Below are 25762 nucleotides of genomic sequence, written 5' to 3'. Positions count from 1 at the left end.
TATATTAGTAGTTCCTTTGCATTAATAATGCCCCCATAAAACCTATTGAGAGGTCTAATTTCCTCAAGGCTCAAATTACACACATTCACATCATTTCTAAATTAACCAAAACCCACTTTCTGTTAAATGAATGAATGAATGCAGAGGCTCGTTTTTCATTAGCATTCAGGTTGCTCATAGGAAAAGAGGGGTAGTTTATGCATTGTCCTGAAGAAGGTGGTCTTACCTTACTTTGATACCACCGAAACGCGCCGACGCTCATTTTTGTGTGGTTACATCTGAAGAACAAACGTATTGATTGTAAAAATGTAATGTGGTCAATAATGTTATAGATTCTTTCGGAATAACCAATACCAATGACAAATGCTCATGTCCGTTGTTTTTATCTCTCTCTGTTATTTTCTTTTGAATATGTTGAATCACTCTATGACAAATATTTTTATTTTATTTTATTTTTTTAATATTGAAATGTACATTCTGCTGATGTTTTAAATCGAATTACATTTATCATGTACATACATGTCCTTTGGTTTTTCCTGTCCTAGACTGGTGAAGTTGTATGGTATGATTGCTTGACATTAATTGATTATTACCTTGCCAAGAGTAGTTGTTTTTTAATATTAATTATGTTTCCGACATAACTGAAGAAAATAGGTTTAGCCCATTCAGTGCTTGTATGACAGTCTATTGTTTCTTCTTTGTGTATGATTGTTTCGGCATATTCAGTGGGTGGCCTGGCCCATTGCTTGCTAAACCCAAATCAACTTTTTGATTATTGAGGGCTGACCTTAAACCTCATAGTTGATCCAGCGATATGGGACTAATACATTTCCAAAGACAAGGCCCAATTTAATTACCCAACAAGTCCCTTCTCGCTGGGTGAGTGTAATACCGGACTTACCAAAAATCAAAATTTTTTATCGTCGTTATCTCTGCATATAATTTGTGGCAATGCAATCTTTATTTATGCTGACAGGGTTTGGCAAACTAATACCTAATTCTATTGTACTTATAATTCAAGAATATTAACCTCTAAAAAAAAAGACAAACTCATTTGTATATTTATAATACTTTATCTAAATAATTTGAAAATGCTCATCAATACCAATACAGTATGAATCATAGACCACCACGAGAAAACAAAATTAGAGAAAAAACAATAGATTTCCTCTCATTGACTATGCATAAAAGAGTGGAAAGGTGAAGAGACAAAAGGTTCAGAGACAATAATACATTTGCAAATGATAATGCAAATTCAGTTTTCTGTCTATACTAACTCAATGGGAAACCGAAAAACTACTCTCTGGCCAATAGAGCAGTATGGCCCCTCAAGACAATTTGAAGAGGCAAAGACTAAGTCAGGTATAAGCAGACACGAACAGCCATCTCAAGAATGGGAGACTGCAACACAGGCCTCTCCTCACACAAGAAACCCACCAACGCACTTCTTCCCCCTCCCACCGGGAATCTAAATTATACCCTAAAACCCAAAAAGACCAACCCACAATTGTATCAGAACTAACAATTTCTCCTCATTCAATTGGTTATGGAAGGGGGTGTACTGTTACACCCCTCTTGTCATGTCTCTTAGTTCAGAGACCTCTTTGTTCATTTATTCATCTTATCAACATCCAGCCCAAGAAGTACAAATTTGAGTCGCTGTCATAGTACACATTTCCTCCATCCTGGTCATGTAACAAACTCTGTATCACATTTGTCCATTTGCGCCGTTTTTCTGAAGGAAGTGTTCTTTTTCTCAAAGTTTAATTTTGTTTCTCCATGCAAACTCTTGGCAGGCACATAGGACCCGTGAAGGACAATTGTCTTCCACCTTCCCCTTCTTGCTCAGAATCAAACCGCATTTATTTCTTTCACTGACCCGAACGTTTCCTGCAGAGCAGCAAACCATACTTCTATGGAAAACAAACAGATGACATTATTAATCACTTATAATGCTATACCATAACGCACCCACCCTGTGTTGCATCTACCCATGCGCAATCCGAGTTAATATTGTTTCCCTAGTAATTGTTAATAAATGCATTAAAGCTTACATTAGTCAAAAGCATTTGCGGCCTAGTCAAGTGCTTTACTTCGCGCTTGCGCAGTTGTATTTTCCTCCATGATAAGCCCTTTTTACGCATACGTTTTTCAGAGCACACAGTTAATAAGTGTTACTGAGGGTTCAATTTGAGCAGGTTTTATTTCGTGAAAACCCTGCGTCATCAATCCCCACTTTGATTGCATCTTTGAGCCATCACTAAAATACCCATCAATACAAATTATCACTTTTAGAAAGTGGTTGTTCTCTCTCATTTCATCATAACCATGTCTAAAACCATAATCCTTTCATAGTAATTTCCTTTCTCTTCTCTCTTTCTCTTTCTTGCTCTTCGTTTAACACCAGGTGACTCTTTCTTGCACTTACAACACCTATATATCAGAAAAATCATTAGTATCACTGTTGCCACTGCAATAATTGGTGTTAGTATTTTCCCTAATACACTGTTTCTAAAAGTAGCAAACCAATTACCCACAGAGGAAAAACTGTTACCAAGTTTCTCCCAAGCACCATCAACCTTCAGTTCAGCCAAATCTTCTAGAAGATTTGTAATATTTCTAATATATCCCTCTAGAATCTTTATCTTGTCAGGGATACATCTGCAACATTGTTGTATTTTCAACATATTACAGACTCCACCCTCTTAAGCCAATAATACATCGAGAGCAAGTCGATTTTGTAAAACCATAGACCTGATTGCAACCATTTCAGTATCAATCATCAAAAACCCACCTGCAATGTCTGTTGATAAACGATTAACCACCATGGACAATTTTCTAATTTTATGTGAATTTTGAATGACTCAAACTGAAGGTATCAATGCTCCAAAAATGTCTTCCACAATCTCAGAAAAACCTGTTCCCCTTTTACTACGTGTTAATCCATTCTTTACTTCATTGATTCCATTATTTTGTTTAAGTGATATACTTTAGAAAAAACTACGCCCATATAACAACATCCATACCAATGTGCAGGTAACCTATAGTAGGCATTCATACCACACACATAATAGATTCCCAGAAAGACCGGATCAGTTCCTCCTCTTATTCCCAATCCTCCCGTAATAAGGAAAACATGATCACACTCACTAGAACCAATGAAATAGTTAATAAATTCAGTTTTTAATCTAAGCAAGCAAAGCTTCACTCTATGATGCGAGTCCAGGTCCATAGCAGTGTATGTCTCACCCTTTTTATAGTTTCCTTCTCTATAAGTTCATGGAGGTACATGAGACTTTTGTTTAGAAGTTTTTCTCTTAAAATCTTGCCTTCTATCCTCTACCTTGTTAATGAATTCTATTTCTTCAAACCGCAAACTACATGTTAGATTATTCTGATGAGCGTATACTGTATCTATTGATTTTGTTGATGGAAAAATCCCCCCATAAACCCTGCATCTTTGGCACTACTTACCCTATTCATGTTCTTTTTAATGGGAATTTCTGAAAATACTAAATTCATGTTACAATAATAATATTGTAAGCTACCCTTCTCATAGAAAAGTCTGGTTAGTATGCTACAAGACACTCCACATGTTAAAGGTAGGTGATGGTAAGTCACCCCCACTGAGAGAGACAATGGTAATTTCATGCACACATAGCAGTCTCCCACATCCATTGTGTCCACATATTCATACAACAACTTAGTAAACATTTAATGAAAAGTCATTAATTGAAACTTCTTGACGACCTTTAGAATCTACCTTCTCACTCATCACATTGTTAGTATTAATATTTCCATTAGCTAACATAAAGACAGGCACAATAATGATTAGTGTTAACCACACCATCATTAGTAATGGAATACTAAAAGAGAAATCATTAATACATTTACGTTTAAAACTCCGATTTTGATATCCAGTCTCTGTTGTATCTGCCATTTCTAAAAAAAAAAAAAAAATAACTAAGAAAAGCGATTAAACTATCTAAAGTAGTGTATCCAAACACTTTAAGCCTTCTTTCTTCACCCCCTCTTTTTCTTTTTTTTTTTTCCACAGCCTTTAATTAAATTTCCGCCTCAGATTTCTGTACTTCTCCAAATAAAGTTTCACATTTCTGTACCTTAATTTACACAGTTCTTTTAGGGTAGCTCGTAACTGTTTACGTCCTTTGGTTCTACACCAGCTTTTTCTTTGCTCTGATCTGTATGCTCAATTTCTTCCAACACCACATATGTCCATTCAGGTGCTGTGTGTTTCTTGTTCGGAACTCTTGCTCTTTTTGTTTTCCGAACTATATCTTCCTCTGACTCAATCTGTTCAGTCTGGCATGATACTTCTAATATCGTATCTGGTGCTTTCTTTTTCAGAGTGTATTTCAGTCTTTTCACTCCTTTTGGCCACACATCACCCTTTCTGGCTTTCATAGCCTTCACAGTTTCCTCTGTATCAGTGTCAAGTTCACAACTTCTCTCCTTCGTTTCTTTTCTTTGTTTCACTTGCTCTTGGTCTTCATTCAACACTATTCCATCATTGACTTCAACAGCAGACTTACGAATCCCAGTAGCTGGTGCCCACTCTATTCGACTTTGTTGATGTTCAACCACATGTTCAACAGTTTCAGGATACACAGCTTCGCGTTCTGTGTCCTCAGACTCTGCAGCTTCTGCCTCTACTTGACTCTCCACCAGTTGCTGTTCTTCCTCTTCCAGTCTTTCCATTGGACTTGTGACTCTTCTGGTATGGCTCGCATGTATCCAATTTGGCACTGCTGTCGTTGTCACCAGTATTATCTGGTATGGCCCATGCCAACGAGGCTTCAGACATGACTTTCCTACATGCTTCTTCACTCTCCTGGACTTAAATCATGTGCTTGCCCTTGCTGTGATGTGGTTGCAACTTCTCCAACCTGATGAGACACAGAAAGCACCACATCAGCTAATCCTTTGCAATAATCGAGCACTAGATCATTAGTAATATTCATCAGTTGATTTGCTGGTACAATTGTCCATCTCATTGCTCTCCCTATTATGACTTTGTGGAGGGATAATCCTGTCTTTTCATCAGGAATGCTTCTCAGACTCATCAAGACCAAGGGTAAAGCATCTGGCCATTTCAGTGCTGTGGATGCACACACTTTTGATAGTCTGGATTTAATAGTGCCATTAATTTGCTCAACCACACCTTAGGCTTCTGGTGGATAGGCACAATGCAACTTTTGCTTAATTTTTAATGCTGCACAAATCATCTGAATTATTTCAATATTAAAATGTGCACCTCTATCCTTTACTAAAGTGACTGGAAATCCAAATCTAGGAATGATATCTCTCTCAAAAGCAAGTTAGCAACTGTTAAACTATCATTTCTCCTTGTTGGATATGCTTCGACCCAACGAGAAAACAGACAACCCACAGCCAACACATATTTCAGTCCATTACAAGGAGGGAGCTCTATGAAATCAGCCTGTAACCGTGTAAAAGGTCCTGCTGCTTTTCCAATTCATTCCCAACTAACAACAGTCTTTCTCCCTGGAGTCTGCTGTTGGCAAATTATACATTTTTTGGCAAAGACTCTCTGCAATGACCCTGAACCTAGGATTATACCAGGACTGCTTGAAGAGTCTATTAATGGCATCTCTTCCCACATGTGTCAATCCATGGTACATCCTGGCCATGTGAGACAATAGACAGTCTGGCATTACTGGCCTACCACCTATACACACCCACATTTCATCTTCAGCTCTTTGTGTACAACCTGATATAATCAAAATCTCTTTTTCTTCCTCACTGGCCTCTTGCTAAAAGCTGTCTAATTTCCTCCCATGTCTTTGTTTATTGAAATTGAATTTTGTTCACAGAAACAAGCCACTTGTCCTGCGTATCTGTTCCCACTGGTCACATAACCATTTCCTGATTTATATGGCGGACATTTGACTACTGCAATCTCTTTGGAAAACTGTAATGCATCCAGCAAATCTTTTACATCTTTGCTATTTTTAATCGGACATCCTGAAGAAGTCAGAAACCCATGTTGCATACACAATTGTCCAAAATCATGCACCACCCCAAAACCATATTGGCTATCTGTAAATATGGTTACTCTCAAATTGTTGCCAATTATGCAAGGCCTGGGCAAGGCGACCAGTTCCGAAACTTTTGCTGAATTTACCCCTCTTAGACAAGATGCTTCAGGAACCATGACCACTGTACATACAGCATAACAAGCAAGCAAGACCACTTTCGTTCCTTAAACAAGAACCATCTATAAACATCACGCAATCTGATTCAGGTAATGGTGTATCTTTTATATCGGCCTTGGTTTGGTGCACAACTCTGTCACATCCAAACAATCATGATCCGCTTCATCCATCACTTCTTCACATCTTGTACTCGTCAACAAAGTTGCTGGATTCAGTGTGGTACATCTTGTTACTGTAACACTCTCAGCACCCAAAATCACTCTCTCGTATCTAGTCAAATGACTACTCATTATAGATACTGCGTTCTGGTTCCTTGTCAACAAAAAGTTCAACAGAATGTGGCACGTACACTTTCACTGGATGTCCCATCACAATTGATTCACTCTGCTCCATACTCACACAAGTAACAGCCACCGCGTTCAAACAACTTGGATATGCTGCAGCCACTGAGTCGGAAGCATCAGAGAAATATGCCACTGGATGACGTGCCATTCCATTTGTCTGCATCAGAACTGAAAGTGAACATCCATCTTTCTCACAACAGAACAAAGCAAAATCTTTATAATAATCTGCCATTCCTAACGCAGGTGCTCGACAAAGACTGTCTCGCAACTCAATAAAAGCCTTCATGCTTTTTTCATCCAATTGGATTGGATTGACTACATCTTTGTGAGTCAATCTCTGTAATGGCTTGGCTATCAGCGAAAAACCACTTATCCGCTGCCTGCAGTATCCAACCACACCCAGAAACATTCAAATTTCTTTCTGTGTTCTGGGAGGACCCATTTGTAAGATCACAGCAATCCGATCTTGTGATACTTTCATGACTCCTTTCTCAATTTGGTGTCCCAAATATTGAACCTCTATCTGGCAGAATTGCAATTTTGCTGGTGACACTTTATGCCCACCTACTGCCAAATTGTTCAGTAGAGCAATTGTATCTGTCACACATGTCTCGTGTTCTTGATGCCACCTTTAGGTCATCTATATATTGCACTAATACTGAGTCACCTGGCATTACCAATGACTCGAGTCACTTTTTCAAAATCAGATTGAAAATTGAAGGACTCTCTGTATACCCTTGAGGAACTCGGCACAATGCCAAAACACGGTCTCCGAACTGGAAAGCAAAAATATATTGACTATCCAGATATAAGGGTATCGAGAAGAATGCTTGGCAAAAATTAATCATTGAGAAACATTCTGTATCAAAGGGAATTTGATAAAGAATCACTGCTCGGTTTGGTACTATTGGATAACAGAGTACCACAATCTTGTTTATTTTCCTCAGGTCTTGCACAATCCTGTACTTGCCACTTGGTTTCTTAATTCCCAAAGTAGGCAAATTACAAGGACTCCCTAATATTCCTCTCAAAATACCCTGTTCAATCATTTGCTCAATTATAGGAATAACTCCTGCAATAGTTTCAGGACTCATTTTATACTATGGTGTTTTTGGAAACTCTGCTCCTTGTTTTACCGAATTTTGAATAAGATCAACTCCTTTCATTAATCCAATGTCTTTCCCTGTAAAATCCCACACATCAGTCATCACTGTATCCTTCAGCTCAACAGGCAAATCCTTCGCTGTAAATAAAGTATATAAATCATTCACTTCTGACACTTGTCTTGCTAACATCACCTTGAAAGCAACATCCTCATCTGGCGTTTGAAAAGCAATGTCATCTGATGTACAGTAGATGGTGCAATTCATTTTACATAACCAGTCTCTACCTAAAAGGTTTACCGGACTTGTGTCACACACTACAAACCGATGCAAATCTCTAAACTCTCCAATGTGAACCACCATTGGTTTGGTCACCAGAGTTTTAATAAACTTATTTGAGACTCCAACAACTTGGATAGTTTCTCAAAGAGGGGTAGGTTTGGCATTTCTGCTGCTCTCATAGTAGAACGGGTAGCACCAGTGTCCCCAAGGAATGTAATATCATTACCGCCCACTTTCCCATCCACAAAAGGACCAGACTGATCTACCTCGAGAGATGCGTCAAGCACGCACTCTTCCTCCCCCCTCAGGCACCGTCATTGAGATGAATCTGAATCACTCACAGGACACTGTAACCAGCATTATAGAACTATTTGTGCATTTTGATTAGGGGTGGGCAGAATTTGCGAAATCCACTTTCGCAAATTATCACGAAAATGTTAAAAATTATCGCAAACACGCGGAAATATCGCGAAGATGCAGAAGTTTTTTTCCCGCATGTTCGCGAGATTTTCTGCATGGTTGCGGCTCGCCAACTTACCCATGTGGTTGCTCGCGGGCGCGGCCATCTTGTTTTCAGTTGTCTCGCGGTGCATGATCGCGAGAAGAAAGACGTGATCGCGCGACACATGACGTCACTGCGGGCGCGAACTGTCGCGAGACAGCGTAAATGGCTAAAAGCAATACAACATATCATGGAGAACGCGACCGGATCAAGAAAACTTGTCGGCGAACGCAGGGATTCAGGTAAGGCGATCGCGCGCGCGCGAGAATGTATTATTTTACAGCGCGAGCAAGAACCAAATTATCGCTAAGCTGCGGAATGCGGCAATTTTGACATTTTTCGCGCTTTCCGCGGAACACGAAAATGTCAAATTATCGCAATTTCCGCGAACGGAACGAAATTTTAGCCCAGGCCTAATTTTGATTCTTACCAACCTGTTCACCCACATGAAATCCAGCATTCGCACTATATCTTTCTACCTTAGCATTCACATTATTAGGCATAGAAGCTTTAGGCACTTGTACCTGTTGTACCTGCTGTACCTGTGGTGTAACTACCTGTTGCTGCTGTAGCTGTTGTTAATTCATTACCACTTCATTCTGCATCTGTGGATTTAAGTTTTGAACCATTCCGTTATTTCCTAAAAAGAACTTACACTCTTTCTTCCAATATGCCATCTTCCCGCACGCATGACAAGGATATTTCTTTTTTATTTCTTCTCTTATTTCTTTCCCTTTTCTCTGAATCTGCACTTGAACAGCACCATTTGGTACAACATTCATATTAGGCACCTGACCATTTTGAAAAATCTGATTCTGCCCTTTCACTTGAAAACCTGTTTGAGAATAATCAACAAAATTCCCATTTTTCTGCTGTGCTGCTTTCTCCTGTGCCCACATCATTTTCTCTTTCAATTTCTTATGTCTTGATTCAATATCATCACTACAGTATTTTGCATACCTCAGAATTATATCTACTGTCTTGTTTTGCCAACAAATCAGATGCTGCTGTATCATATTACTGATCTCTGGTTTCAATCCAAACACAAATTTATACACAAAATTTCCCATATCTTTGTCAGTTATGCTTTCGAAACCACTATACTGTTTAAACACCTGTAAAAGCCTCTCATTATAAGCATGCACTGATTCTTTCGACTCAATCTGTTTCCTTTGGGGAAATCTTACTCTTCAAGTAAGTTATTACTTGATTATATTTCTTCATCACCTCTTCCGAAGGTGCTCCAGTTTTAACATCTCTAGGATATTGTTCTTTTCGCCAATCAACTGCAATCTTACACTCAGTCCATAAATCGGCTGGAACCACAATGTCAAACAAACCATCCAAATCTTTCAACAAAACCTTTGAAACTTTTACAAACCTCTCTACTTGTTTGTACCAATCAACAGGCTTTTCTCTCAATCTGGGAAATTAATTTGTAAAAGACAATACATCTTGTCTTGACCGAGGAATGTGAACATATCCGCCATCTGGAACTTCTCTCATTGGATATATTATTTCAGCAGACTCTGTCTCTCTTAAAGGAAGCATATTAGAAGCAGTCACACCTTTATTTGCAAGCATTTCTTCTTTCTTTTTCGCCCATCTGCCTTTCCATCACTCCAATTCATCCCTTCTTTTCAGAGTAGTAATCAACTCTTTTATCTGCAATCTTTTACCAGATGCATTCAAACTCTCTAGATCCTTATCCCTAAAATCCAATCTATATGTCTTTTGTAAAGCCTTTGATTTCTCAATATTCACTCTTATTTCTGTGCAGCTTCTGCAAGCCTCTAGTGCAAATTCTTTGCACTCAATGTAATATTCTTACCCAAGAATAATAACTCATCTTCCTGATATTTACTCAATCTCTCTGGACTTATTGTACCAATAATCATTTCTTCCAGATCTACTCAGTCTACCTACATCCATACTCGGTTTTGACTTATTAGGCACCATTCCTCTAATCCAATCATCCAACTCGTCTGGTAAAGGAAGGTCCCACTGAACCCCCTGATTCTAGATGTGTTTCTCTCACATTTTGCATTTATCTTCTAGGATTCATTTGCACACCCCTCTTTTGTGTTTCCATCACATTCGGATTCTCTGAAATGTCAATCAGTGATGTTTCCATCCCATTTGATCCTGATCCACTACCACCATTCCTAGCACCGTCAATGCATGCACCCTCGAAATATTCTGTCCCTCACTATACAATGGGACTATAGGACCAATTGTCACCGGAACTGACAATGCCGCTGCATTTAAACTCATCTGATTAATTTTCTGTGTCAATTCTTCCCTTGCTTTATTAGGTTCATCAATCTCTCTCTCCTGTGCAACTTGTGTAGCCTGTGAGAACTGTGGAACAAATGGAATTTGTGAAGCTTCAGTAACCTGTAAAGCTTTTATTTCAATTAATGGTGCATTTGGAGTAATCCCTTCCAGACTCTCCTGATACATCGGAGGTCTTTTTAGTAACATCTAATCCAGTAACTCGTCATCAATTTCATTCGGATCTATATCTGGTTCTGTATCTTCTACATTATTCCTTTTCTCTGTGAGTTTCCCTCCAGCCTGATCTTCAGCAGCCATCACTGGATATAATCCCTCTGTGATTACATCTCTCCTCCATCTTTTCATCTCAGCATCCTGTTATATAGCCATTAGGGTCATTGTCGACACTGCTAAGTTAGCATGAGGTCTGCTGCCATGATGCTGCTTTTGCGCACGTTACTACATGACTTTATTTTGCAAGACTCTGTTTATGCCTTTCACATGAGAACTGTCTGCTTTTCCCGTTCTCCGCTAGTTCTTGGAGTTTAGCCTGAACACGATGTGCAAGGTCGATAAACAATGCCCCTTGTTATTCTGTTCTGGTCAGTCCCTAGCACCTGGATAAAACATGCTAAACACGGCTGCACTGCTGGAAACTCATGCTTTGATATAATGGGGGATGCATGTTGTTCGAACACACTTGGAGAGAGACCTTTCCATGGAGAAGAGCTATGCTGTTCCTATGATGTAAAGCTTCCATGTAAGCTTTACGGTATAGGGTCTGCTGACAAAGCCCAGAGATCTTCTTTTATATAATAAAACTTCTTCCAGCCAAGGGGAGGGTGGATAGGCCTTATAGTCCTTTTTCGAATGTCTGTATATGATGACATCCCACTTTATATTCTATAGAATTGTAACAATGCTAATTGTTCTGAGTTTATGCATTTCGCTGCTGGTAGTGTCTCGTATACTGCATTATAGAGCATGATAGTTAAAGTAAACATTTTGAACTATTACAGTGACTTTGCCAATTCTTATAGTGGACAAGTACAAGTGAGTGAGCGAAAGGGCATGTCTTGCTACTGTGATTCCTGAGAGAGTCGGGAGTGTTGTGTTCTGGGTTGTCTAATCATTTGCAGCTTCTTGATTATGTAGGAGAACGATTGAGACACTATAGCTAGTCGGTTTTGGGATTTTGGGTACTAAGGGGGAAGGAAGGTACAACCCCTATACACCGAGGTCCTGCTTTGCTGTGCATAGTTCTGTGTATGTGCAGAATCCCCACAACATGGCGCCACCAACGTTTGGTCTGGTTCTTTTCTGCAAGACTCCTGAGTAGTACTAGTGCTTGTCCACAATCCCCTCACTTCTGTTTCCGTAGACGGTTGTGAAGGTGTAGCCTCCTACATTGTGATATTTTATAGGTTTTTCAAGCTTGAGTTTTAAAAGGTCATTTCTCTTTCGTATTACCCCATTATTGAGCTGCCACGCATAGGTTGTTACTCTCTATAATTGATTATGGCGTTTGTTATTGTGCCTCCTAACTGCGCACCTCTCAGGGCTTATTTGACTCAAATGGAGTACCTGATGCTGGTGTTGCCCTTATCTAAGTTGTGAAAGTGGATGCAGCTTACCGCTTCGAGGTATTTTATTCTTGGGTCACCTTTCCGGCAGTTGATGGAACAGATAATTTGTTTCACGAATATACTGCCATGGCCCTTCCTCAGATTTAGCGTCCTTATAGGTCTCTTGAAGTTCCGCTTACGGCTTGGCAACACCAAATATGGTTTAATGGTGCCCTTCCTCTCCTGATAACACTGGTCCGTTTAGGCCCCTTATCGATAGATGGGGCCACGTAGCCCGTTTTGGCTGGGTACACCCCACACCCAAATTATCTCAATGCTACAGTCGCAGAGCTCCGCATATTACATGCTTTATTAATATGCATACATAGAGCTGTTATTCAGTTCATGTCGTGCAACTTCCAGGTGGAACCACCTGGCGTTGCTGTGCAACCACCTGCACCCTTAATGATTAATTCTGTGATGGGCAAGCATCTGCAAAATAAGGATGAGCTTCCTTATTGGCTTGCTGAAAAGTTTGGGCAACTCGAAGCTGTTTTTCCTAACACGACACCTGTGGAGAAGCACAGGATTTTGACTGTGTGCTTGCCCAAAGGTCTAGCTCCTGAAATAGCTGAGCTTAACAATTGGGGTAAAATGTTTGCAGCGGTATAGTCGATGTGTTTCGGCTCCCCCTCAGAGACTGTTCTCCCTTCTGTGATTAGACGTGTTCAGGATAAACATGGGGCCGAGGCGGCCCTGGAGTTGGGAATGAGACTGATGGGAGTGTTCAATATTGTTTCTGATATGATCCTTGCTAATGTTAATGGTGATGCAGTAAGCTTGCAGGTGGGACAACGCTTGGAGGCTTTTGCTGACACGGACAAGCTACGCAAATTGCCGAAGATTATTACTAAAGCATATAAGACCATAGGGCGCAATAGTCTGGGAATGAAACCTTTTACTCAAACACAGACACAAGCTCAAACTCAACAAAAAGCCCAGACTGAAAAGGATGGGCACCGGTTCTTTCCTAAAAAGAACTGGAAAAATAAAATACAGGGGCAGCAGCAATAGAAGCAGGGTTCGCGTGCTGGTTCACCGACACCTGAATCTTCTGAGCATACTTATAACTTGCGCGACCATGTGAAACTTAAGACTCCTGATAGATTTCAAGTCCCTGATCAGCGCTCTCCTTGTTCTTTACAGGACACAACGGACTCTTAAACTGGTGGTGGGGAACATCGGGATCGTGGCAAAGGACGCTATGAAATTTTCTTCCAAATTGAAGGTGATATACAGTGTACAATCACAGGGGTTTTTGGGAAAATCTCACCTCTTCATACGACATTTTGTTGGCAGAGGCAGATTGGCCTTTACCATTTATGCTAGCAGCTTCTAGAGGGGAAGTCGTGATACTTACGAGTTTTTTGCGTTCCGTCCCTGAGGAACATGCAAAGGCTTACGCAACTGAGTGGGCTTTAACCCTAGCCCCGGCTGTGTACCGTAATCAGGTGGGCTGTGAAAGATTCTCCAGCACATGAGATACCATTACAGTCTATGCCCCAGCCACAGCCCCAATAGCCAATAAGACGAGAAGCTAAGGCTCCCGTTTGTGATATACTAACACAGTTGGAGTATCAAAGAGGGATTGAATCCTGTATATCACCGATGAATAATCCTCTCTTTACATTATCAAAACCCGATGGGTCATATCGCATTGTATTAGATTATCGAAATTAGAATGGTCATTGTTGTGCATTTGCTGTACAAAAAACACATAGCTCTGCGCTAGTGAACAGTCTTATTTGTAAGAAATACAAGACTACACTGGATATATCTAATGGTTTCTATAGTTACAACTAGGCTCCTGAGAGCCGTGACTTGACAGCATTTACCGCAGTTAGAAATCAGAAACAATTTACACGTTTGCCTATCGGGTATAAATATAGCCCCGGGGCTTACGCTGCACATGACGTCTATTTGTTGGACAGCATAGAATGTGATGCGTTCTTGTACGCTGATGATATTTATCTGACGGACGATGAGCTGTTGCTGCATCTTGTCCGAGTTGACCAAATTATTCTGTCGTTTGCTGACTATGGATACAAAATTAATTTTGCAAAATCACGCACTGCTTATTTTGTGGTGCTCTTTATGGGCTACAAGCTCAATAATGAAGGTAAAGGCTTAGCCCCCCACTTTCTTGAGAAGTGTGCACAACTGCAACCTCCGTCAACTCTGAAGAAACTTCAGTCATTGATAGGATTTTTGAATTTTGGGAGGACTTACATCCACGAGTATGCTTAGCGCATCAAACTGCTTTATGCGTGGATACAACCAACTTATTCCTCTGCCAGCTGGCTTACAGAACATACCTCTATTCTGCAATCTTTGCAGTTAGATCTGCTTGCGACTAACTTCTTGTTGACGTGTTACAATACCACAAGCCTGGTGATATGTATAGTTCCACGGACGGTGATTTTCACTTACCTGACGTTCAATGAGGGGGTCACAGAACCTATTGCATGCAAATCACATTTGTCCACTGCAGCTGAGATGCGATTTTCAAATGTTGAGAAAGTTTTGATGGTAGTGTAGATGGTGATTCTGAAAGAACGTGCACTGGTGTGGGGAAAACGCATTCTTATGGTCACACCTCTCCCTGCTTTAGAAGCTGTGACTAAGGCAAGTGTGCCAAACTCTAAGGCATTTCATCCCCGTTGGATACAGTGTACTACTTCTTTGACACCGGCTGATGTCACGTTTGTCTTTGAGCCTGCTCTTCAGACACAGGAGTTTCAATAGTATGAACATGTTCATCCTCCTCCATTGTCGTTGCTTCCTCTGGATGACGACAAATGCATCATTTATACCGATGGCTCAGCCCAACTGGCCACCGGTTCCAAAAACACTAATTCAGCTGCTTGCGCTATTGTGGCTTGTTTAATTGTGAATGGAGAATTTAAGTCTTCCATAGTGCATACACAGCCGCTTGGGGACTGTACAGCACACTTGGTGGAGCTGCGTGCTCTTGTTCTTGCTCTCGAGTTTGCTGATCCTAATGTGAATACTCTTATTGTATGCGATTCTTACTACAATGTTCATTCTTTTAATGACAACTTATTCTTTTGGTCACAAAATGACTATCGAGATTCTAAAGGCAGCGCAATAAAGCATAAAATGCTTTAGTAGGTTCGAGTGGTGAAACGTAAAAAATGTCTCCCACTCACACAGGTTATACATACTCTTAGCCATCAGCGTGTGGGAGCACATGCTGTTGGTAATTCTTTGGCTGACGGAGCGGCCAAATCTGCACTAGCCATGTGTTTCGTAGCAGTAGTTACAAGGTCCATGACTAAGATAAATAATGAAATATTGGCAGCAATTGCTGCTACGAAGGATGGAACTGCTTATCCGCAGGGTTTCCCTTCGAAGTATTTTTATCATTTATCTCACAAACAAGTTCCTTATGCTAAAATTCCATCTGTTGGGGATCGGCTGATTCCCAACAAGGACCGCAGGCTTGCTTTGATCTTCGCTTCACACGAAGTCTCCATTTTACAGCAACGTTACCGGTGGAGTAGTTTATATAAACAGACCCGTAATTATGTACTTTCGTGTGACATTTGTCAGCAAATCAAACCGTCTACGGTCACACGCCCACCACAAACACAGCTATGTATTTCTAATCAGCCATTTGGCTGTGTGTATCTTGATCACTGTGGTCCGTTCTGTTCTGATACTGCATATAAATACATTTTAGTTGCAGCTGATTCATGCACTAGATTCCTTTGGGTTTGGCCATAACGCAGTGCTGACGCTTAAAATGTCATTAGAGATTTGCGTTTCTGTGTAGGGATGTTTGCCTGGGGCACCGTCCATTCTGACCAAGGTCCAGCATTCGCCTCTAAGGCGTAAAAGGACGCGATGTTGTCAATGGCGGTGCTGGTGCAGTTTTTGTGTCCATACAGGCCTCGGGGCAATTCTATAGTGGAGCGAATTAACTGTGACTTAAAGCAATCTTTGACATCTAGAGTCTTTAGTACTGGCAGGAACTTGCTGGACCATTTGTATGGTGTTCCACGTGCAATCAAAAATCTCCCTAGAAGATCTCTGGGTGGCTGGACCCCCTACGAAATACTCTTTGGTATTAAAATGTTTGTGCCAGACCTTGATGGTCTAGACGCTGTGGCTGCTGCCGCAATCTTTGACATAGATAATCATTCTACTATGTTACAGGACCTACAAAGACCCATGACAGCTTTGCAACTGAACATTTACCCTCTTTCAATGATGCAGTACTTTTGTTTCCAGTTGCCCACTGGCTTCCTAAGATTGGAGATCTGGTGCGAGAAAAACTGGAGAACAAAAAAGAATTTGGTCCCTCTTATCGTGCACCTGTTCCAGTACTTGGATTGAAAGGTACTCGTACAGTCATTGTACCACCTTTACCTGGTTGCAAAGACAACAGATACATCTCAGTGGACAATGTCAAGTTACACCGTCTGACCGATTCTGAATAGTGTAATACAGGCAGTTTCATGCAATGCTATCTATTTGAATCTGCTACCCTCAAACTCTACGACTAATGCCCGTATCGGTGAGGGTGAGATGGAAACTACTATTGACCTTTTGCCTGTTCTGCCTCCATCCTCTTCCACCGCAGAAGCCGAGTATACTTACCCTCAGATGAGTCCCAAAGTGAAGTGCCGAACAGTCTTCGACAACATCATGCTGATGCTGCCCTACCACCTCTAATAAACATTGGAGAAAGCAGTTATTTTGGGGACCATGCAAGCTTCTCTTATGACTTATCCTCCTCGTCTTCTACTTTGACACAAAATAAGTATTTTCATCTCTTGGTTCAAAAAGACTTACCTGGACATAAATCTGGATGGTACTTATCCTGATTTTCCTCTTCCTGTCGATTGGATTTGTGACAGAATTCTTCTTGCTCAACAATGGACATTATTTGACGGAGCGCTCTGCTGTGAACTTGGTCGATGGAATTCTGGCCCCTCATACATCGTCCCATATCATGAAACGTGATCAAACTCTTGTAAACAATTCAGTTTTCCCAGTTGCAGATGGCATCGTTTGGGATAAAGTAGCTTTTGAAATTCACGGTGTGATGGAAGTACTCGAGATACCATATGTGTTTCTTGTCTCATTAGGAGATGTGGTAACACAGGACATACATTATGATAATTGGGATATGCAAGCGGTACATTCATTGTTTTATAATTTAAAGTATTGTGCTGCTTTTGATCTGAAGATTTATATTTAAATTCTGCCAATTATGCAGATTTAGTCTGTTATCAACACTATGTGCATACTTTTTTTAATAAAACAAACACGTTAAGATATGTTTTTAATACACTCAATGGGAACATTGTCCTACTCCCATACAGGGGAGTTCTAAAACCCTTAGAGACAGGTTCACCTATTTAACAGATTATGACACGTCTAATCCGGAGTCCTATTTCTTTAAACTGCAATTATAATCTCAATCCAAATATATCTTGACCCACACTAAATTGATTTATTCCAATTCTTTTAGAACTGAAATGGCCACACAGGGTTATGATCACTGGAAAGATACCATTGATCAATTTGCGGCACTAAGCCTTGGCATGTGCAGGGAACTGAAGCTTTGCATCGTGCCTGCCTGATCCCAACTCAAATTTTATTTTTAAATGATACAGTGCACCAAACCACTTGCTTTGGTTTGGCAACTGCAAAACATTTGAATATCCCATCCATTCCGTCATTAGCGGAATATGACAATTGGCATCACAGTCAAAATGTGTTTCAATCTTTGTTTCAAAATCACACTTTCAATGTCTCTGAAATTGATTCATCTGGATGGTCGGTGTGGCAAACAAATTCAAATGCATGTCAACTGTGTTTTTATAATGTAACGCCTGGTTTCACACAGACTAGACCAGATCCTCGTTATCCACATTCACATTCGGTCACCACAGACTCAGTGGGTAAATTGTGCCAACAATGGTTGGAACATTCCACTTTGTCGTCAGTACAAATGAAGTTTGGAAACTTTCGCAGATTGAGGCAGCGCTTCGTCTGCGTCAAATTGATCAACACATTTGGAAAAAGTCCTTGCGGTGGTTGACAATAGTATAAATACAGCATCTTCACGCATTTATACTTTGGATAATATAGCTTCATCTGTTATTGATATTTTCTGAATTATGTATCTGTGTTATATCATGGTCAAAATCAATTACCATCAAATATGCAGTTTGCATGGACGTTACAGACTCTCAACATGGGAAAAGTCCCTTGGGATTATTTGAACGCTTCTCCTTTGTTTTTACCATTTAATCTGACTGATAAACCAAGATTTATGTCCATGAAAGATGCTACATACATGCTGTTGCACATTGAAAAATTGGAACCCTTGCCATTCTCTGTGGCAGAGTTGGATTCAGCTGTTTGGTTAATTCATGGGGTTGTCTCTCTCCCATTCTCGCTGTTTCAATATACATCATGTATGAAACATTTCCCGATAGGCTGCTTTGAACGCCTGGGTAGTGCATTTCTCCATGAATTATGGTCCCTGCCTTTCACTTACAGGTGTCAATGGGAGGATGAGGACGTTTTCCTAACAGGGGAGGACTGCGATTCCACAGTCGGACATTCCCTAGTTTGTAAACATGTTAAGTTGGACAGCGCTTGTAATGTATCCGCACCTAATTTTGCTTGTTATCTAAAAGGAACTCCTGTCCCGGAAATAATTCCCGCTTATACCTTGCTTACTAACGGCAGTTATCTTATTTTGAACAACCACGACTGCTGTGGTTTACGGGCAGAAATCCCGTATTTAGTAATAGTTTCACAACGTGTTTCTGCCCCTGCATGGGAAAGTAGATAGTTCCATTTGGCCTTCCATTACGACTTTGAAAACAGATTTCAACAAATTAAGCAGGCTCAAAGAGTATTGAAGTGGCTCTCACTTCAGCTTGAGAGACCTTCGGGTTGCAGGTGGCTAGAACAGCTAGCGAGATTCAGTCACTTCTGAACACTAACCTCCCACTTCACTTTGGGGAGCTTGTACATCAAATACTTAATGCATTTGACACCAAATGCCTTGCTAAAATGTTTTAACAAGGCCCTTGTGACTTCTGGCCTTGTGACTTCTTTTCAGACGATATTTGGAGTAACACCGTCTTTTATTCATTCTATTTTTTCCAGCATCTTCGAAGGATTCCCTTCATTACTGGTGCTAGCTGGTGCAATCCTGCTTCTTCTGTTCCTGCTGCGCAAAGGCTTCACAATCAGCGGTACATTTTGTTGAACGACGAACTGTGTTAAGACTTGGGGGGCATTTTATCTGTTTTTATTTGTTCTATCCGACACTTGGCACTTTACTGCTCTCTTCACACTGTCGGAGCTGTGTTAAAGCTCCAGGGGACATTCTTTTTGCGATTTGCACAGTGAAGTTGGATTCTCTAGGTCAGCAGCCCAGTAGCTGGAAGCTGATGCTCACACCCACGCTATAAAGGGGGTGTATGAAACGATCGAACAGCGGCACGTTTTGTTGAACGAAGAGCTGTGTTAAGGCTCGGGGGGGCATTTTATTTGTTTTTATTTGTTCTATCCGACACTTGGCACTTTACTGCACTTTTGACACTGTAGGAGCTGTGTTAAAGCTCTGGGGGCATTCTTTTTGAGATTTGCACAGGGAAGGTAGATTCTCTAGGTCAGCAGTCCAGTAGTTGGATGCTGACGCTCACGCCAATGCTACAAAGGGGGCAGATGATGAGACCGCGCAGTGGCACACTTTGTTGAACGACGAGCTGTGTTGAGGCTCGGGGGCATTTTATCAGTTTTTATTTGTTCTATCCGACACTTGGCACTTGACTGCGCTCTTGACACTGTAGGAGCTGTGTTAAAGCTCCGGGGGCATTCTTTTTGCGATTTGCACAAGGAAGTTGGATTCTCTATCAGCGCCCATGCTATAAAGGGGGCAGATGACGCAACCATGAAGCGGACGTGCGCAGCACAGCGTGCCAAAGGCAAGCCCTTCTGTACCTGTCCGCACCCGAACGGCGCCAGGGCCCACAACCCCTACTGGTTTTTCTAAGGACAAGTATGCATATACATCGGACCAGCTCCAAAACCTTACAGGGATAACTATTAGTAAGTGTCTGCACTCTATCTCTCTTCTCAGCAATGATCTTCACTGCTCCCACTGTCTGTTTAAATTGCGCCCGTTCATCAAACCCCAAGCTGTCTGGCCTTCTCAGGAAGCGCTTAAAATGTTCCTGCTTAATTGCAGATCAATTCCCAAACATTCAGCAGAAATCTTTATACTTCTGGAGAAAAAGCGTCCGGATGTTTTGTTTTTTACAGAGACCTGGCTCAATAGCGAGGCTGACCCTGATCTTGTTCAGACCCTTCTCCCTGGGTACGTTATCCAGAGACAAGATCGGGAATCAGGCAAAGGAGGCGGTATTGCCATCATATATAAAACCGAATTAAATTCTTGCATCTCTGCAGGCCCTTTACCTAACTGTGAGAACCTATCATTTGCGATCGGATTCTCTCCTACTTGTACTTTCTCAGGCCTTTTAACTCATCGGCCCCCAGGTGACTATGGACAATTCTGTAAATCCCTCCCTGATATGGCAGCCAACCTAGCCACTTCACCCACCCAATTTCACACTATTAGGTGATTTTAATCTTCACTTTGATGACCTCTCGCACTCAGCCGCCTATGAGTTGGGTAATGACCTTGGAGCATTTCAGTTTAAACAAAAAGTTAATGGTCCCTCTCATCTGAAAGGCCATTTACTTGATCCCATTTTTTCGAATATTGAGGATCTACTGGTAAAGGACCCTATGCCAGTGCCCTGGTCTGACCATTTCTTGATTCCTTTTACATGGTAACCTCAGGTACCCATCTGGCCGGCTAGCACGGCTAGAAGACAGACATGTTTATGGTCAAAACTTAAATTGAAACATTGGGCTGCAACCCTGAAAAATACCAGACTGACACCTGACCCAAATTCTATTAGTGCAAACAACTAGGAGCTATAGAGGGAAAAGAAGACACCAAGTCGCCCTCCACTCAAACAATCTCAATACAAAAAAAGGACTGGGTCTCTGAAGGTCACAAACCAATAATTCAATATAAGCTGAGGTGTAGATACACACTTCTTTTGTACCATGTACGCCTCTCCGTTTTAGTATGAGGTAGTCACCATCAGCTTTACACCTTCAATTAAAAAAAAAAAAAACATTTATAAAAGAAACTACAAATTCCTTTTACAAATGGCAGTCCCCAATTTTTTATCTCCCCTGTCCACAATACAGGAGTCAGTCAAGTGAAATCTCAAACACACAATTTTTGAAAAGAGTGTGAAAAAAATTGTGAAAGACGAGATGACACCTCAAGTGTGCACCACCAATCGAGCTTGCTGGTTGGTACTCACCAGCTATGCCCACTTTTATCATCATTGGCTGTCATCTCGCTTGTAAAAATTATTATAAAGTGTCCAAAAACAAAAAGTGGTGTTAGATAGTGAATCAATCACATCCCACGATGCGACCAATGTGAATGTAAAATTGAAAAAAGGATGCACTTTTCACAAGACCAACTTTATTATTCCTTCTCTGTGCACCTTATTCAAATTAAAAAGGTAGCTTATCATGCATACCATTATACTGTGCCAACATGTTTCATCGCCACAACAATTTTAGGCAATTTCTTCAGGGCAAACAGGGTCGCCTGGCACCAGTGATGGACACTTCAAAAACTTTTTCGGGGACCTTACTGAGCCACACTTCCTCGTACCGGCTCGTTTTTATAGGTCACACATTGGGCTCCATATATGAGTCCTCACAATAGGATTCGCATTCAGCTGTAATACAAATCACCCGGGGCCTCACGGAGCTTCTTGTCTCAACCGGTAGTTTTTGGACACTTTATAATAATTTTTACAAGTAAGATGAGTTTTTTCTTAATAAAATTCAAGATATTTATACCTCCTTCCCCCAGGTGGTCGGCCAGCAGAACTCATTACCATCAGATAGCGTGCCTCAGCTCTGTGAGCACTCCCTGGAGCAAATCCCCCCCTCTGAACCCGTAGTTACTTTGCAGTATCTCAGATCGAGTAAAATCTGGTTCACCTAGAGACCCACCACCCCCTTCTATCCTGAACCAAGTTTTTGAAACAGTTTTCCCAGTGATACTGGAGCTGAGTAATGCCTCAATCTTGACAGGAGTGGTCCCCACGCCTTGGAAATGCGCCATGGTAAAGGCGCTGCTAAAAAAACTAATCTTGACCCTGATCTTCTGGGGAATTATGATCCCATTTCATTTCAGTAAGATCGCCGAGAAGCATGTTAACTCAGCTCTTTCTATATTCTTGGAGTCTCATAGTTACCTTCACCCCTCACAGACTAGATTTTGACCCCAACAAGGTACTGAAACTGCCCTCCTAGCAGTGGTTGGAAAGTCCAAGAAAATCTTCGATGGGGTGGCTATGCAGCTATTATACTCTTGATCTCAGTGCAGCATTTGACACTGTTAACCACCACTCACTGGTCCAGAGACTTAGAGGTGTGGGAGTGACTGGGGGGGGGGGGGGCTAGAGTGGCTGCAATCCTTTCTGGAGGGTAAGTCATTCCAGGTTTTTGAAGAAGATGCTATTCCAAAATATATGCCCCTTAGTTGTGGTGTCCCACAGGGGTCCTCCCTGAGCCCCACTTTACTTAATATTTACATAAGCCCTCTAGCGGAGATAGTGTAGCCATTTGGGGTCCAGATTGTTACCTACACTGATGACACACAACTTGTTGTTGCCCTCAACCACTCCAAAAATTCCTCGCCTGATCTAAGCCCTTGTTTGGAGAAGGTGGCAAAGTGGATGGAGCGCTCATATTTGAAAATGAATGGGGACAAGATGGAGCTGAGGCTCCTAGGTAACGCTTCTTCTTTCAAAGCGGGAATGCTATGGCCAGTCTGTCTTGGTCCAGCTCCCATTCCTAAGGACCATATTAAAAGTCTGGGCATTTAGCTTGATCACAACCTGATATTTAAGCAACAGGCCTTGAAGGTGGCAGCTAGTTGTGATGGAATTCTTAGGATGCTGCACAAAATTCTCCCTCTTCTACCTTTTTCTGTCAGAAGACTTATGGTCCAGGCATTGATCCTTTCTCGCTTTGACTATGCGAACGTTCTCTATTTAGGAGTGCCGCGTGTCACCACCATTAAATTACAGACTGTATAAAACTGCGCAGAGCGTATGCTCCTGCAGTTTCTGAGTCGCCAATCTGCGAAGCCAGCTTTTACCACTCTCCACTGGCTCCTCATACAGAAGAGAATTAAGTTTAAGGCTCTCTGTATTGCACACAAGACATTAGCAGGGAAGGGACTGCCTATCAATCGGTCCATCATTTCGCCCTACTGTTCGAACAGGGGCCTGTGAACGGACAATTGCCGTCTCGCCCTACTTCCCAGAATAAGAAAGGCAAGAAGCGGGGCTGATTGTTCTACTATAACGCCTCCAGGTTAAAGAATACCCTCCCTCTCCATATCCGTCTTGAACCTAACCATTTGGCTTTTCGGAAATCTCTCAAAAATGGCTCTTTCCTTAATGTTGCTTGTAGTCCTCTCTGTATGTGCTGCTATTAGCGATGGGATGCCTTTGGGTAGCTACGCGCTTCAGAAATGTTATATTCATTCATTCATCTTGTGGTAATGCACAGACCAGGCCAATTGTAACTGTACCGTGATTGAATGCATCAACTTTTTGGAGGCTTGCCATTAGCAACTCTTAGCGTGAGTTATGGACTAACTTTTCACTTTGCCTACTTCACTTGCATGCAACTTGTGCTCTACTGTCAATGGTGCCCCTTCTATTGGGCTTTGGATTTATGCCTCTCCAATATTTCATGTCCTGACCCGGATTTGAACCAGTTAATGGGTCCCTTAGTGGCCCATGAATGGGCCAGTTCTGGGCATGGCCGTATGACGCGTGCGGCTGCACTTGGAGTCTTGGCTGAATGGGATATCTGTGCGGCTGCGCAGAACCTCTTAGAACGAAGTTTCATCGAATATCATGCAAGTTGCCTGGATATGCTCTTGGAAGCATCAGATTACGAGGAGCATGTCTGTTCCTTTGACCTACTTGATTGGATGGCATCCCTTTTTTTGACTAACGATAGGGATGACCTTTTGGAAGGAATTGCCTTCTTGAGTTCACATACTTTGATGGATTTACCGCTTCCTTCTTAATAACGTTTTCCCTGAGATGGCAATGTTTTAAAAGTCACAATGTTTTATTTTTTTTATTTCGGTCCTTCGATGTCGGCTCTTCCTATCATTGTGAAGCAGAATTCACCAAGCGTTGGATTGTTCACCCACTAATAGGGAACATGAGCTGGGTTTAGACCGTCATGAGATAGTTTAGTTTTACCCTACTGATGATGTGTTGTTCCAATAGTAATCCCATTTAGCCTCTGAATACCATCGCATTGTGTTCCTATATTTTATTTATTTTATCTCTCTCTCTCTCTCCTGTATGCCTCATTTTCCCATTCTTCAAGCGCCTCATACTGCATTGGTCTGGGATTCGGTCTCAACAAAATTCATTCGTCTTCTCAAGTTTTCCAAAATCCTTACATTAAAGGTACCATGCTCTGGCAAAGCTAAAACTCCATCACCTTCGTATACTTCACCCAATTCTCCAACTATGTACACAAATGATATCCACGCTCCAACAACATATAAGAAGCAGGCGACCTAGGAGGAGTTATAGGAACTCCCTCTCTAGTAACTATTGGCCTATCCTTTCTAAAGAAAGTCTGTATCATCTTTACCAACTTCATTTCCAAACTTTCTCTTTTCGCCAGCTTATTTCAGAAAAAAAATAAAATCAAGGAAATCCTCTAGTAATTCTGCTTACTCTATTCGCTCACACTCGTCCAATACCAGCGCGACTCACACCAATAAACCAATCATAGAAAAATACTCCCTGTTTACACACCCGCTATCTGACTAATGCCAGCTTGGCTTTTTGTGACGTCAGTATAACTCCTACAACTGACCCTCCCTTCACAAAATAATATGGCAAATGAACTACAAAGTCTTTCTAAATATATTCTTATTAGAAACAACACAAAACACTGCTACTTTGTCTTCTCCACTAAGTAAAGAGATAGTTCGTCCACTCAAAGAAATCCTTTTACAACCAGTAGAATAACAACCAACGTCATTCTACTCTCAATCAAGTGGAAAGAGGTCTTAGTACTACTTTAGTTGTACTTTCTAAAGTTTCGGAAGAGGACTTTTCACTATTACAAGCAGCTTGCTCACTTACTTCAGAATAGGTCCCTTAGATAATATCAACAACCTTTTGTTGTTCAATATTACAACAACAGACAAAGTACTTCTCTAGTGTGTTACTTTCCACACTCTTCCTCTGCAGCTAAAATACCATCCCGGGATCTTAGGCAACTCCGT

At 41.3% G+C, this 25762-nt stretch overlaps 1 protein-coding gene across 3 annotated transcripts in view; it reads right to left on the bottom strand.

Annotated features, from left to right (window-relative positions):
- Positions 1-1098: 1098 nt before the first annotated feature.
- The window catches only part of LOC146784103 (uncharacterized), a 310978-nt gene continuing 286314 nt past the window's right edge, over positions 1099-25762 (bottom strand). For 2 of the 3 annotated variants that reach the window (XR_014970441.1, XR_014970442.1), the window contains one exon: positions 1099-1913. Coding sequence is in view for 1 of the 3 variants with exons in the window: in XM_085633423.1 (XP_085489549.1) it covers positions 4141-4719 (579 nt within the window). In the remaining 2 variants the exon portion in view is untranslated. Of the gene's footprint in view, positions 1914-4121; positions 4908-25762 lie in introns of all 3 variants that reach the window. The other variant, XM_085633423.1, reaches the window with a different exon arrangement.

Source organism: Triturus cristatus, chromosome 11 (assembly GCF_964204655.1).
Source record: "Triturus cristatus chromosome 11, aTriCri1.1, whole genome shotgun sequence".
Classification (NCBI taxonomy): Eukaryota; Metazoa; Chordata; class Amphibia; order Caudata; family Salamandridae; genus Triturus; species Triturus cristatus.
The sequence above is the reverse complement of the archived record's forward strand: the minus strand, read 5'-3'. Positions and strand labels throughout refer to the sequence as shown.